The 16,073-nt window shown below is 35.7% G+C and overlaps 1 protein-coding gene across 7 annotated transcripts in view; it reads left to right on the top strand.

Moving 5' to 3' along the window:
- LOC145268614 (protein phosphatase 3 catalytic subunit alpha-like) overlaps positions 1-16,073 on the top strand; it is a 435,971-nt gene that overhangs the window by 49,785 nt on the left and 370,113 nt on the right. For all 7 annotated transcript variants that reach the window (XM_080124090.1, XM_080124087.1, XM_080124089.1 and 4 more), the window contains exon 2: positions 14,371-14,571. In XM_080124090.1, coding sequence (XP_079980216.1) covers positions 14,371-14,571 — 201 coding nt within the window. The remainder of the gene's footprint in view (positions 1-14,370; positions 14,572-16,073) is intronic.

Below are 16,073 nucleotides of genomic sequence, written 5' to 3'. Positions count from 1 at the left end.
TGCTTTATATGGAAAACTGAAATGACTACAGAAATTAAATTATGGATCTTTTTTACTGGAAATTTGATACATAACTACAGATGTAAAGAGTTTCAGGATGGTTTTAGATGGAAAAAGAAAAAAAAAAAAAATTCACAAAAAATGCAACAAATATTTGATTAATGGTTGTAAACATTATCATTAGTAAGTGTTAAAATTTTAAATGAGTGTTTTTCATGTTTATTTTAAAAGTTATCTTGTTAGTGCTCCGTGAATAAACTTTGCCTGGTTCAGGAGCCCCATGGTATCCTGAAAGTTTGGGCACGTCTTAAGTATACCCTTTTCTAATCTCCCCTTCTTTGAAATATATTCCACCTAATAATAGTTAAAATGGTCGTCCATAGTCAAGGGTAACTCTAAGGTTACTTTTTATTAGCTACTACACTGAGATGTAGGGGAGAGTGTTACTCTTCTCTTGGGATCATTCCACTCACTCTTGATCCTCGTCTATATGTATAAAAGGCAAAAGTGGCGTTTTTGTATGCCCAAGAAAGGCTTGGGAGAGGGGGAAGTCTCGAGAGGGTTACTATTTTTTAGAACTTTTTATATACTCCCTAGATTATAATATCTACGATTTGCGAACGGACGTCATATCTACATTTATTTTACATCGACGTTTAAAAAATTCATGTTATCTCGTCTTTTCGCGTGTTTGTTCGTCTTTTTCATATAAATAAAGCGAACCTAGTAGGAGCGAAAGTACAGTTCCTGGCCTTTCATGCCGGGGCGTCCTGAAAGCAATTAGGTTTGATCAATGTCAGGGAGACTCTTCATATTGGACAATTGCTATTCATTTCAGCGCTGCCAGAGTCCCCCCCCCCTCTTTTTTTTTTTTTTAGGGGGGGAACGACCTCGTGGGGAAGCAAATAAACATGAGTGAAAGCAGAAAGCTTCACTAGCCAGAGGCCAGATTTAAAAGCCACTTTCATTTCTGCACCGCCTCCTCTGATTCTCAATTTAATTATCATTGAGTTGACAACTTTTTGATTGACATCGCTAAATTTGAACGCTTCTCAATTCCTTTGTCGTCGTAGCGTAACGGTAAGAGTTCAGGTTTTCTTTCACTTTCTTTTCCACATTTGCATCACGGGTTCGAGCCTCCCTGCCTACTAACACTTTTTTTTTTTTTTTTTCTCAGTACACACCTCCAAACACCCCGGACAATGCCCCCCCCCTCCCAGTCGTTTTAGAATGCTGACTATATAACAAGGGGAAATGGTGTTTAGTTATTTTTTTTTTTATTTTTGTATGACTTAACGAAAGATTGAACTCTAGTCTCATGGCTAATTAGCAAACACTGTTTTGCTGAATGGGTTGGTTAAAATGCATAATAGTTTAGTAATGTACGTGGGATGAATTTAATTGAGTCTGACAGTCCACCAATCGGTAACTGAATCGTTGACATACTTAAGCCATTTCTGATTCCAGAAACTAATGTAAGATTTCAGGGGGTGGGGGATATTGTCTGTTGCATGTATATCTCATTACATGCGTCTGTTTTGTCTGTATCTGTGTGATAGACCTGTGTGGGTGCGTGTCTCTGTCTGTATCTATATATGTAATCGTGATACGTCTAGTATCTGTATATGGCCGTGTTTATAATGTCTTATCGTCTAGTTAGTATTTGTGTGCATAACCAAACGATATACCTTTTTGTTTTGCCTCTTGGCTTCGTCGCTCATAGCTGCAAAGGGAACCACATGCACAAAATACATGTCGGAGGCTTCTTTTAAATTAATGCTCAGTTTATTCTTTCTCAGTGTTGGCGGTGCCCATCCTTTCTTATTGGCCATTCTTGACTCTTTTTTACGTTTCTTTCTCCAACGCCTCTTTGCGCCAATCTCGACATGTTTGCTCAGACCAAAATCAGAAACCAGACTGACTTGCATGCGAGAGAAAAGATATCTTTCTCTCATGCTCTCTCTCTTTCTTTTCCTGCGGTAACCAACCTTCATAGCAGAAATCACAATTTTCAACATGCTGGTGTCACCCAGGATAGATTACATATCACTAGCTCCATGTCTGTCTTTACTGTTCTAATCTACATCTTCAGTTGGCTACCTCACTGGTTACTCCAGCCAACGGGTGCAACGGGTGCAATTGGGGTTACGAAGTAAAAAGATGGAGGAGATAAATAATTATTTGCAATTGCATCCCTGAAAAACAAACACAATATCTCCATAGATATAAAAATGATCACAATAGTGCGGTTTGTTATTTGCGGTTTTAATTCGATGTAAATTATTTTAAAAAATTTTTATGTTAAGATGTGTTTGGCGTGTTGTTGAGTTGATTCTGCTTGACCTCGATTCACCAAATTATATCTTCCTACTTGACAAAGATTATAACTTGTCTTCCTCTTTTTTTTTTTCGTGTTGAAAGAACATAAAAAATAAAATCTGCACTTGAATTGTCTTCCTCTTCAAATGTTTTTTTTTTTTAATTTTTCAGATTACTGTTCTCATTTTGTGTTATTTGCAAGGTTTCAGTCGATGTAACCTCCAACTTTCTTCAGGTGTATCTTGCTAAACTTGGAAATCTGTATGTAATTTTGAAGGGAATGCTTTATATAATGCGTGGGGATAGCATGTTCTCGTTCTGTCAACCATCACAGGATAGAAGTCCTAAGTAATTCGCAATTGTACTCTGAGTATTATCCACACTGAGGATTGAACCTTAAACATCCAGAAGAGTGTAACTTACAAATGTATTTACCAAGTACATTATCCACTATGCCATAGTATGAATTTTAGGAGCGTTAAACCTATTTTTGTTTTTATATATGCAATCTTTTTGTATTTACCACATGTTTTTTTTTGTACTATGTATTACTACACTAGCAATTCAGCCTGGCTTTGCTTGGGCCCTATACTGTTCATAACTTTATATGTGTGTGTGTGTGTGTGTGTGTGTGTGTGTGTGTGTGTGTATATATATATATAATGTGTGTGTATATATTAAAAAGTTTGACTCGTGTTTAGACCCAAAATTGACGGAAGAATTTTGTAGAGTCTCAAAGATCAACTCTTTCAACTTTGACCTCTTGGCAGCGAAATTTTCGCCCAAAAACTGATTAAAAAGCTTTGTGCATGTCTGAATACCCTTTATGTACAATTTCGAATGTTTAGACCCAAAATTGGCTGAATCGTTTGCGAGAGATTGCAAAGGTAAAATATTTTTAACTTTGACCCCTTGGCAGCTAAATTTTCGGTAAAAAAAACTGATTAAAAAGCTTGCCCTATGTCTGCATATACTTCATGTAAACTTTCAAATGTTTAGATCACAAATTGGCTGAGTAATTTGGTAGAGACCACAAAGGTCAAATTCTTTTAACTTTGATCCCAATTTTACCCCCTTAACATTTATTGTTTTGGGCTCAAATCAAATTAAAAAATTTGATCCATGTCCAAGTAACGTACATCCAAAATGTTTAGACCCAAAAATTAGCAGAGGAGTTTGGTAGAGTTTTCAAAGGTCAAATCGTTGAATTTTGACCCTTTGACAGCCAAATTTCTGGCCGAAAATTAAGATTTTACCAAATCTCAATACCCCCTTATGTCAAATCTCAGGTCTGTCGACTGAAAATTGACAGAGTATTTTGATAGGGAAATGTACACACACACACACACACACACACAAATTTCACTTTTATAGATATATAGAGACAGTAAGGCTTTGAGATACAAATTTAATTTGTTCGATGACCGGCGACATATATCGAAAAAATTGTATCTTGGAATAAATATTCCCATTTGAATTAAAAGAAATGGAATTAATCCGTTCCAAGAGTAAGAAATTCATCGAAAACAAATTACACTCGACAATCACCAAAAAAAGAAAAATACAACAATGACACTGAAATTGATATATAATAATAAATGTTAATAAAAGTTGTACTTTCCATCTTGGTGAGTTTTAGAGTACAGGAATCATGCAAGGAGGGAGAGAAGCAAGACGACCACATGCGCGCACACACATACACACACACACGATATGGTAGTTAAAAAGGGTCAAGATTATATACAAATAAAAATGTTGAAAGAACTTACTGAATGTTTAATATTTAAGTCTTAATGTAACAGAAAGGATGAATTAAAAATAAAGAATAAAATTATAACCAACTGATCATTGAGACAGATGAGCAGCTAACGAAGGTGAGCTAAGAAGAGCAGGAGGCAGGGAAAGAGGGCAGACATAGGCTAGGCTACTATACATGTACACAAACACCTTTTCTTTTTCTTTTTTTTTTCTTTTTTTTTTTTTTTTCTTTTTTTTTTTTTTCTTTTTTTTTTTTTTTTTTACACAGTGATCACCACTTATCAAGGCCCGGAAGCCACTCAGGGATAAGGGTTATTGCAAGTACATTACGTTAGTGAGGAGATTTGCTGAAATGTTTACTTAAGGGGGCGGTTCATTAGGAATTTGTTAACATTGGACTTGAAGACAACCAAGTTGTAGTCCGGAGGGAAGCAGGCAGATGGAACAGAGTTCCACAGGCGTGCAGTTCTAAGAAAGAAGCTTTGTTCATGGAATCTGCGTTTTGATTTAGGCACAGATATAGAGTGGGGGAAATTTTTCACAGTGGATTCAGCTAGACAGGTGTTTTTCGTGAAAGATTGGCGAGGGGGGACCAGAGATTGGAGTTCAGACGAGCATCTGCCATGGAAATAACGATAAAACAAGGATAGGCTCGCAACGTCTCTTCTGCATTTTGCATTTTTTTTTTTTTTTTCTTGGGTCGTGCAATTTTTGGGATCATATCTCCAAAATAATGTTACTTAGAGCGTAAATATAGATATGATGTATCATCGTATTTAAAAAAAATCGTATCTTAGTGCATTCGTATTTCAACGTATTACTGTTTACTTATATTATTTATAATTAATCGTTTCCTGTTTTCCATACTGTGTTAAATTCTATACTAGGTCTGCTTAGCATAGGTTCTGTTTCTTTGAATCATTTTACTCTCCATTGTTTTTCTGTCTATAATTTAAACTTCATCCCATAAAAGTAGATGGTTTCAGAAACAAGAAAGTAAATAAAACCAAGATTATCGACTGAACGATATTGAATAAAGCATCTCAATGAAACCGACCTTACGTTGGACGCAGTGGCCTCGTAATATGCCTAAACATATTAGGTGTAACTACCGTTGTAGTATAGCGGGGAGGAGGATTTTGTCTGTTGCGTGTATATCTTTTTACGTGTGTCTCTTTGTCTGTAATTGTGATATGTGTGTGTATGTATGTGTGTGTATGTGTGTGTGCGCACGTGATAAAGTTCACCATATTTTTTTTTTTTTTTCTGTTATCTTGATCTGGGAACATCTAAGACAAAAACAAAAAACAACGCCGATTTTCTGGCACAAATTTATTCCGTCTTATTGGCTCAAGCTTTTTTGCGTTTCTTTTTCTGACGCATTTTTTCGCCAATTTGACACTTATGTTCCGTCTAAAAATTGGAAATCAGACTGACTTGCATGTGAGAGAAAAGATATGTTCCTCTTTCTTTCATGCTCTTTCTTTCACATTAACCCGAAGTACCTATTTCAGGTGCTATTGTTGACCCCCCCCCCGGCTACAGAGTTTGACATACCTCAGCACTTAACCCTTTAACTCTTTTTATACTAACTAACCTTCACAGCGAAATCAATTTTCAACATGTCAGTGTAACCCGGGATGGATTACATATCAGTTTTACATGTTTGCTGCCTATCAGATCGGGCTGTCTGAGGATAACGGCTTCCTGACCTAAAATGCAACAAACAATGATGTTAATGTTTGTTTTTTTTTTTTGTTTTTTTTGGTCCTGTAAAAAGAACAATTTTTCTCTACAAAACAACCAAACCAAACACCATGAATTTGAAGATATAAAGAAGAAATCTTTATTTTTCCAAAATGACCAGATTCTTTGGCATTAAATAACCCGAAAAAGTTTGATATGCCATAAAAAAAACAAAACAACCAAACCATTTTAAATGCTATTATATATTGGACGGTTTTTAGAAATTGATTTCCAAACGAACATATCTCTAGCCAGGTCTTTATTTATCCCCCTTTCTCAAATCCATTCTTTCTCCCATGTTTTCTTTGGTCATTTCCTGAATTTAATTGCAGTGGATAGAGGCGTTGTGTCTCTATGGTTCCAGGTGAGCATTGTCTGAAAATAGGAGTTTCGATCCTACCCAAAGTAGGCCAGAGGATTAGTTGGTCAAAACATGGTGAAACAGCTTTGAAGATGAAGTTAATAGTCTGCAAAGAAATAATTTTTTTTTTTTTTTTCTTTTACAAAAACTTATACTTAAGTGGCCTCTGGGCCTTGACAAGTTTTAATGAGTGTACAGTGGTCAATGGGACAATGACGTAGTAATCGTTAGTAGTGGAAATTTAGTAAATTGGATTACTTAAGGGGACGACTCAAGAACTTGTTTACATTGGACTTGAAAACAACCATATTGTAATCAGTTGGAAAGCAGGCAAACAGAAGAGTTCCACATGCATGCAGTTCTAAGAAAAAAAGCTTTGTTCATGCAATCTACGTTTAGGTTTAGGCACAGATAAAGAGTGGGGGAAATTATTGATAGTGTTTTCAACTAGACGAGTGTTTCTCGTGAAAGTTTGGCAAGGTGGGGGACCTTTGATTGGAGCTCAAATGAGCACTTGCCATGAAAATAACAATAAAGCAGAGACAGGTTCAACGTCTCTTCTGTCGGAAAGAGGTTGCAGGGAAGAGAAAAGGGCATCCTCCATTATGTTACGAAGTCTATTTTGAACTCTGTGTCAAGGCAGGATAAGGTCTTTCTAGCAGCTCCTACCCAGATGTGACAACGGTATTCCATCCTGGAGCGTACTTGGCTTTTACAAGGATAGAGAATTGCATCAGCAGTGAAATATCTACTGGAGTGGCAGAATGATCCCACCATTTTTTCAGAAGCCTTGGCCACGGATTTGATGTAGGTGTTCCATTTCAGATAAACCAGATTACTTTTCTTTATTACCTCTGTGCTAATCTCAAACGAGCAGGCAAAGTAAAATGCATTCAGAAATTGCTAGAAGACGTAATGCTCACTTAAACTATCAAATGGAATGTAGTTTCGTTGTTATCGGTGTGAAGTGCACTTCAGGCTGTGCACATAACAATTGATAGCCTGCTGACCTACTTTTCTGAAGGGTCTCAGGATTTCCTCAATGACCTCAAGTGACCTAAAAAAAATATTGCAGTGTAGAAATTCATCAGCCTTATTGCATGATGCACGTCCTGGCCCTTTTTACGATGTTATCCCAGTTTGTGACTTCTATTAACATGAAATTAGATATTTCTGTCAAGGATCTGATAAAAAAAAAATATATAAAACTTAAGGGACTGACATTTCCCAACCGGACAGTGTTATCCAAAGATATCCAGGGAGATATATGTACAAGGATGAGCATCATATCGCAACGGCTTCATTCAATCTGAAAAAACTAAGCATCACGTATATAAAAATCCACTTATAATATAAGCAGCACTTTTTTTTGTTTGTTTGTCTGTTCGTATTTTGAATTTTTTAAGGAGATAATTACATGAAAATTTTTGGGATCAGATCACACTGATATTGTGGATATTGATAACCTGCTGACTTACTTTTCTGAAGGGTCTCAGGATTTCCTCAATTACCTCAAGTGACCTAAAAAAAAATTACAGCATAGAAATTCATCAGCCTACAGATACTACACTTTAGAAAATTTTACAGTGAATATAAAGTTATCATAAACTATATTAGGCACAAGGTTATTCAAAAATGTGACAAGGGGAAGGTCTGTGGTAATCATTGTTACTTAAGGATTCCTAGCTAGGATAGTCACCATAATACCGCATTCACTCCAGGGATAGTTCTACATAAAATTCTCAAATCAATTATCAATTCTTTTTTCTTATTAAATATATATAAAATCGTTTATAAACAATAATTTCATTGCTATCGGGGAGGGAACAAAAAAAAAAACAAGTGTTAGTAAGGCCCTCCTACTATTTCTAAATGATAAATCGGTCATTGTTTTCCGGTTTGTTTTTGGAACCAAAAACAAGCAAGCCAATCTCTAAGTGCAGCTGAAATCTAAATGGAAATAGAAAAAATAGGGTGGGGGTGTTGGGGAGTGTATCATGTCCTTCCAAGATGAATGTAATTTGGGGGAGGCCAGGGACGAAAAGAAAAAAATGGACTGGGCATCTAGGAGGTTTCCTATTGGGAGGGGGACATACACTCAACTAAGAGGCTTATCTCGGACTGGGGTCCGACATGGCCAGGAATTGCGTGCGCCATGCTCAAGCAGGGAATGTGTACTCCCTCTAGACTTTTCTGTGTAGACAAGCTCCCTCTTTTTGCCCATCTATTTTCAAAAACCTCATCTTTTTCTATCACATTTAATCTTGACCTTCGATTGTCGTTTAAAGAATGCGATCGGCAAAAGATTCAAAGCCGTTCTCATTCAGATATGATGTCCACACCATCATTCGTGCTACGGCCAGGATTGCAAGAAACCCCACTTGTCTCTCCCTGTCCCACAGTGGGCTGATATTGTGGATGATGTAGCACACATTCAGCAGGTGCGGATGCTTGGGATAAATACAAGCCAGCACCTCGTTGACATACCGCCATTACAACGACGACCATCAACCAAATGAGGTCAGGAAAGGCGCTATCGACCGCAGGTTTCCACGCAGATTCCTGTCAATATTTGATTCAGAAAAGCCAGCCTCTTGGCATCTCAATGACGTGCCAAATGGGGCATTCCCAAGCCTCTCTCACATTTGTGTTGAATACAAATTTGTCTGTAAACCTAATGCCTCTTCCTGTTCCAAAATAAAAAGAACAGGAGATGCTGGAGGGCCTTCAGGTATTTCACAGGATGAGGATGTACTGGCAGTGCAGGATGAGAGGAAATGGTGCATGTCTTTATCCTTTAAGGAATGTTTCCTTCGAAATCAGTTGACCAACGCTTCAACCTTTGACTGTACCTTCGACCAATTCTTTTAGAGTTGGATGCATTCGATTCAGACCCTGCCATCTGTCTAGCTGAAAGGTGCTGGAAGGGTAGTAACACTGCTCCAGGCACTGAACTGCAGACTGACCGATTGGCTGACTTGGGCTCCTGTAATAGATTCATAATAAGTGAGCACCTCTGTGACCATCTCTACATTTGGGAAACCCGACACAGACGGTGATGTCATTGGCAAATGCAGAGACTCTGGCCAGCATTCCATCAGGCAAAGCAATTCTGTGAAGAACCGAACTTGCCACTCTGTTAGCTTGCAAAGTAGTGACTCCAATGCAAGGACGTAAAGCAGGGGTGACAGCCGACAGTCCTGACACACTGACCAGGAGATAGCAAAAGATTTTGAGCGCTTTATGTTGACCTGTACTACTATTGTTGGGGTGCGACACAGTACAGATCCATTTGCGGAAGTCCGATTTAAAACTGGCAGTCTTTAAAACAGATGCCAGGAAGCGATGGTCAACCCTGTCGAAAGCTTTGCACTGATCCAAGTTGATAAAGAAATTATATTTCAAATACATACAAGAATGCTTTTATTTTGAAAATAGATAAACATATAACATGAGACACATCTAAGGACTTTAGTTCATGTAATTTCAGAATATATCTGGTTATGAGTACCTGTCTCCAAAACCTTTGTAGAAATTTGTGACAGCTTTCCATTTTGTGGACATACTGCACAAATGCAGATCCCCACCCCCACCCCTAACAGATACTGCACTTTGATCCTAGTCCAAAATGTATTTTAGTTTTATGTTCAATCCAACATCAAATAAAATTTAAAATATTAGTTTTTATGCATTGCATCTTGCGTGGGTATTTAGTTTTCTTTCACCGCTAAAACTGTAATACTGGGGTCGGAAAAGTGGGATTGAAAAAAGTCAGTGTTGTATAGTGGGACCCCTCTGATTGCAAAAGATGTCTGTGCAGCCCTTTCGGCATTCCCAGCAAGATGCCTCAAGTGATTAGCAATTCTCAAGGAGAGATGGCTAAGACCTCCTAGAACTGCACAGAACCAGCTTTACACCACAATCAACAGGGACCAGGTCATTACAAGAATGGTCTAATCTCTGTTGATTTTGGGTCCGGCGGCTAAAAATCCATGGGCTTAAGTGCATTGCATCTTGGGTGATTTCATCTTTCAAATAAGGGGCGGAGTGTAACAATGCATGTATAAACACAGAATGGCCGTAGTTATTATTAGGGCTATGACAGCAGAATATTCTTATCGTTGTTTGGACTCTCTAGTATATATCCGACATAGTTAATCTATTGAGAACCACATCACTCTGTATAAAAACATAAGATATTAACTGATATATACTCGAGAGTCAAAATAATGAAAAGAATATTCTCTTGTCATAGCCCTACTTATTATACATACTGAGCTATAATTATTACTAATAGACGCGCCTATCCTAATGCCATGGAATTCCAAAGGAAGTGTTAGTTAGACCTTGCTTGAAAAATGTATAAAAAAAAAAAATTTTTTTTTTTAATGGTAGATAAGTGGTCTACTGCTTAATTATCACATTTGAAGGAGTAGTCCACTTTACGCCATCGAAAAACCAGACAAATATTAACAACTCCACCTTTTTTTACGCACAAAAGAAAATATTCCGAAAGAACAATTCATTGGCTAGTTGAATTATATATTACTAGTGCACTCTCTATCAAATATGACGGAAAAATAAAAATTATGCTCTGTCAGTGTTCATACTAATACTAGCAGTACCTGTGGAAATTCCACAGTGGCATCTTTCATGTGTAATATATTGCTGCTTGGTATTCTGTGAACGTTTAACATAAATGGAGAACCTACAATATTATTGTAACCCTTTTGTTAAAACTGTAAAAATATTTATCAAAGTAATCTGGTTAATGTAGTGTCAGAATACATCTGGTTATTACGGTTTATCTCCAATATCGTTATAGGAGTGTGATATGTCCATAGTATACGAAAGAGACAAACAAACACCCGAAAGAACGGCAAGGTGGGAATTTTGTTTAACCCTATCAAAAAAAAAAAAAAAGAAAAAAAGATAGGCGATGTCTGTTTGCGAATCTGAGATATTATGATCTGGAAAGTATAAGAAAATTTCTCCTGGAATCTGAGTGACACGAGAACTCCCACCTAAAAAGCCTTTTGTGGACACGCAAAAAATGTGCGTTACCATTTTGTCCTTTATATAACAACCATATATATATGGCTACAATGAAGATTTTTTAAAATTTCACCAACAAATAGCTTCATTGCCTTGTGGATGTCTTGGGAAAGGCAAAGGTTAAGGGAGTACCCCCCCCCCCAAAAAAAAAGGATAAAGCACTGCAATAATTTTCCAGCAACTCTTGCAGCTGCGCTGGCTCCGACTGTATTGGCTTGCTTTTCTGTCGAACTTTGTCTGCAGTACAGCGAGAAGGATCCTGGTAAATGGGCAAATTATGTCTCCTTATCACTTGCTCAGGCCTGCATCTGGAAAACCAGCTTCGAACTGTATAACCACAGCAGATGTTGCGGTGCACCAGACTAGATGCAGAATGTCATTGTCTTATTAGACAGAAGTTTGCTATTAATTGAAGCATGTTTACTTTTGTTTGATCATAACATTACAAATCAGTGCCCGCCACTTGATGCCACGTAAACACAAGGAATGATAAGTTGTTAACTTCTACCGACCTGTATATTTGTGATTTGTAGAAAGGGTTTGTAAAAAAAAAAAACTTTAATTTTTTTTTTTTTTTTTTTTTTTTTTTTTTTTAAAGTTTAGTCCTTGCTTATATTTTTACTAAATCTAAATGTGCTTTAATTAAAGGAAATGAAAATAAAATCAATATACTAGAATTGTCCGCAAAGACCCATGACATAGTGGATAGAGTACTTGGTAGAATTTAACTTTGAATTAGAATTTTTTTCTAGAAAGACATTGGGTACTGACATGATGAAAATATTTCTGTTGAACGAACTGGATTTAAACTTGAGCACATCCAGGTTGTCAGTGTGTGATGTTAACCACTTAGTCATCGTCACTTCCTGTTTAAATGTATGAAGTGATAATGTGCGTACATATTATTATATGGCTATTATGAACTATTTGCACATGTGAAAGGTGATAACGTACGTACAAACATGAAATACCTTAAGGTACTTTATAGAGAAGAAACAAAAATTTTTATGAAATTATTATTTTTTTTTTAATTGGATTTAAAAATAAAATGTTTTAGTTTAAGCTGTTGATTCAATAAATAGTTAATAGTAAAAGAAAGCGCACCCCCCCCCACACACACACGCGACGTTGTCTCGTAATTTATTTGTACATGTAATTAATGCTTATTTGTTAAGCGGTCGTTCCCCATGGTGAATAAAGAACCGAGTCTAGACATGCCATTCGATTGTTTCCTCAATCTCACATTTAATAGTTTATTTTATAACAACTGTCAGCCTCTCCTCCATTTTACAAGGAAGCCATTGTTTCATGAAACTCTTTCCTTTTCTCTAATGGCCAAATCATATTGGCCATAGCCACACCACCAACACCATTCAGTTTTGTCCACACTTAAAAATCCCAAGTGTTCGCATTTTTTATTACCTACGTGTCAAAAGTGAATTTTATCTCTGCCAATGGGACATTTACTCTTACCTTGTGACATTTTTATTTCTATTTCATCTATTTTTTTTTTAAATTCTTTAAAACCAAATTTTTTACCTTCTTTAGAGCTCAATTCAAATTATTTAGATTCTGGGTGTGACCTACTACATTCACTTTTCAGAAATCATCCATTTTAACTGGAGAGTATAAAGTCCTCCTTTATTAATTGTGTAATATATCAGGGCTCTACATTGCGAGTGAAACAGTCGCATTTACAAGTGATTTTTCAAAGTGGCGGCTAGAAATAATTAAAAGCTCATCTTTTTAGTGATTGCATTTCTTTCACTGACAATCTTCCAAAGTTCACTACTTAGTGAAAAAATATCTTTTCAACTTTTTTTTTTTGTTCATTTTATTAAAAAAAAAAAAAAGTAAAATTATTTAAACAATAAAAGTCTAGTAGAACAATATACTTTTTTTCCCTTTTTTTTTTTTTTTTTTTTTTTTGAAGGATGTTTTTAAAAAAAATATCTGAAGAAATCAGAATGTTTATACCTTCAAGTATCAACATAAAGTTTGTTGTATATTTAGAATTACACTTATTTAAAAAAAAATACAAAAAAAATCTTTGATGTACATATTCATCACAGAACTAAGATGTCATATTCCAAAAATCATGTGGGTTTGGCTAGTAACTTTTCTATTTGGCTAGTAAACGAAAATATTTAGTTGTCAAAGGTCAACTATATATTAATTTTTTAAGAAACTATCCACTTATAAGAGCAAGTAGTTAATAAAACGTTAAAAAACACTTTGAAAAAGAGTTAAAAACATATTTAATCTGAAAAGGAAACACTTAATAAGTGGATAGTTCTTAATCCGTGTAGTTTCGAATAAATACTTTCCTTCTCATCAGAGGGTAGGATTTAGCAAAATGCAGGATCGGATTTTGCTTGCAAAAGTATTTAATGAAACAAGTCATAGATCTTACTTGATAACAAAAAGTGAAGCAAAGGGAATAGTGAAGAAAAAAGTGATTTCACATGAATGGATAGTCTGAAGGGTAAAGTATCCAATGACGGTAAAATCCCAAAATGCAGAATCCAAGACAGTTGGTTAAATTTCCATTCACACAAGTAAAATCCAAAGGAATCGCGTAATTGGAAGATTGTCCAAAATAATCAAAAAGCAGAAATCCGTGGAATAATTCACAAATAGATACAAGGGAATGAATTTCAATAAAATTATTAAAAGAAAGATAAGATGTGCGTAAAAAAATGGGAGAAATTTAAAACTCGACTGTTGAGGCAAGGCGGAATGAAGAAAAATGAGTGAAGAAGAAAAAATTGAATGGTGATATATATATATATATATATATATATATATATTTGTGTTTCATTGAAGAGCAGAGACAACTCTTGTTTGTTTCCCTAACAATCCATTTTTTTCTTTTTGATTGGATAGTTTCCGAACATTCTGTCCGAGTGTAAAAAGAAATTTGCTGTGTTTGCAAACGTTTGTGACCTCTGTAAGTCATCCTCAGGCGAGTGATGAAAAATAAAAAATAAAAATAAAGTAATGAATTGTGATTTTTTTTAAGGGTAGAATTGAATATAGTTTAAAAAAAAAAAAAAGAAAAAAGTGAACTGCTGCTGAAAGTGGACGAACAAATAATGTAATTTTTTTTTTTTTTTTTTGTTTCGTTTCAGGCGTACCTTTTCCGCCGAGTCACCGTCTGACAATGAGTGAGGTGTTTGACTCTCGAGGCAAGCCAAAGCCAGAGGTACTCAAGCAACATTTTGTACTGGAAGGCAGAGTTACCGAGGATGTCGCGTTACGGATTATTAATGAAGGAGCCGCCTTACTCAGGCAAGAAAAGACCATGATCGACATTGAAGCACCTGTCACAGGTATGCAACCCTTTTTTTTATCCCACCCCCACCCCAAATTGCGGCCAAATGTGTTTTACATTACCAGCTGACTCATTTAACCCTTTTGCAGGAATTAGCTTATATAAGTTGGCCTCAAACTTTTAACGAATACTTTATGGTCTTGTTCGAATCCTTAAACACTTGAATATGGTGTTGACTTGTATGTTGGAAATCTAACCAAATGCTTCTTGAAAATAATTTTATCTATTTAATAAAAGAAAACGTGTGCGTGTCCAGGACCCTTCTATAATCGCATATGCAAATGTGTCTTTATGAGTAAAGAAAGGAAAGCTTAATCTTTATAATAACCAATAATAATGATAATAAAGGAAAGAATAATCGCGTATACAAATTTAGTTTTTACATACAAGGAAAACAATACTTAATCTTAATAGCTTATAGAAATAAAGGAAAGATATATTTTATTTTTAATTGATGCAAAAAGGATTTTCTTTTAATATTTTTCTGACTAAAATAGGAATTAATCTATGGACACGTTTTATTTAGACGAATAAAGAGAATAGATTTTTTGATTATTTTTTTTTTTAAAAATTGAAATCTCCCCCAGACAAGATGTGTAGCCACTTAGTGTAAGGAGCTAATCTATATATCTGTAAAAGTGAGAATGTGTGTGAGGACAATTCTCAAAGAATGTTTGATCTACAACCTTTGAAATTTGGTATATAGGGTACTCAGACATGTGGAAGACTTTTTAATCCATTTTCATCCAGACAAAAGGACTGCTGAGAGGATCACAATTGAAAAATTGGTATGGGGGGAGGGGTGTAATCGGATTTTTATTTGTCTGTCAACTGCTTCATGAATGCGTAAATCGTTCACATTGTTAAGAATAAGTAGGTTTGAAAACATTTTTTAAAGATTGTGTCAAGCTGGCTTAATGGTTATTGTACTTGACTTGGTGTCTTTAGGTTTGGATCTTAGCTCTATTTTTTACTTACAAGAAGTGAACTGTTTAGAAAAAAAACAATACTTGCATGCACATGTCTCAGTTTCTGTATGAATTAAAATGTAGTATTTATGCGTATTTTATGACGGGGCGGCCTGTTAGTGTGTGTGTGTGTGTGTGTGTGTATATATATATGTATATATATATATATATATATATATATATCACACACACATTCAAAGTTAAAAACTAGGTGTATGTCAGGTGGATAGATTCTGACCCAGAAAATGGCAATTCTTTTACCTTTGTCCCTCATGGAATGTGAGGACTAAAGGACAAATAAGAAAAGCAAGAGTCACAAAGAAACCTTGGATCCATTAAGCTAACAAATCGAACGTTACCATAAATATAACGGCATTCACCTGAGGTGGGTTAAACCAGCTCAAAATACATTTGCTAACCCTAACGCATTAAAGCTGTCAACCCCCACTGATCGAAAGCCGAGTACTTAGCACACTTTAATCAGTCTCATTTCTAATGACTAGGACTGTAACAACAGCATATTCTTTTCATT

Source organism: Euprymna scolopes, chromosome 44 (assembly GCF_053919585.1).
Source record: "Euprymna scolopes isolate OS-2025 chromosome 44, ASM5391958v1, whole genome shotgun sequence".
NCBI lineage: Eukaryota > Metazoa > Mollusca > Cephalopoda > Sepiida > Sepiolidae > Euprymna > Euprymna scolopes.
The sequence above is the reverse complement of the archived record's forward strand: the minus strand, read 5'-3'. Positions and strand labels throughout refer to the sequence as shown.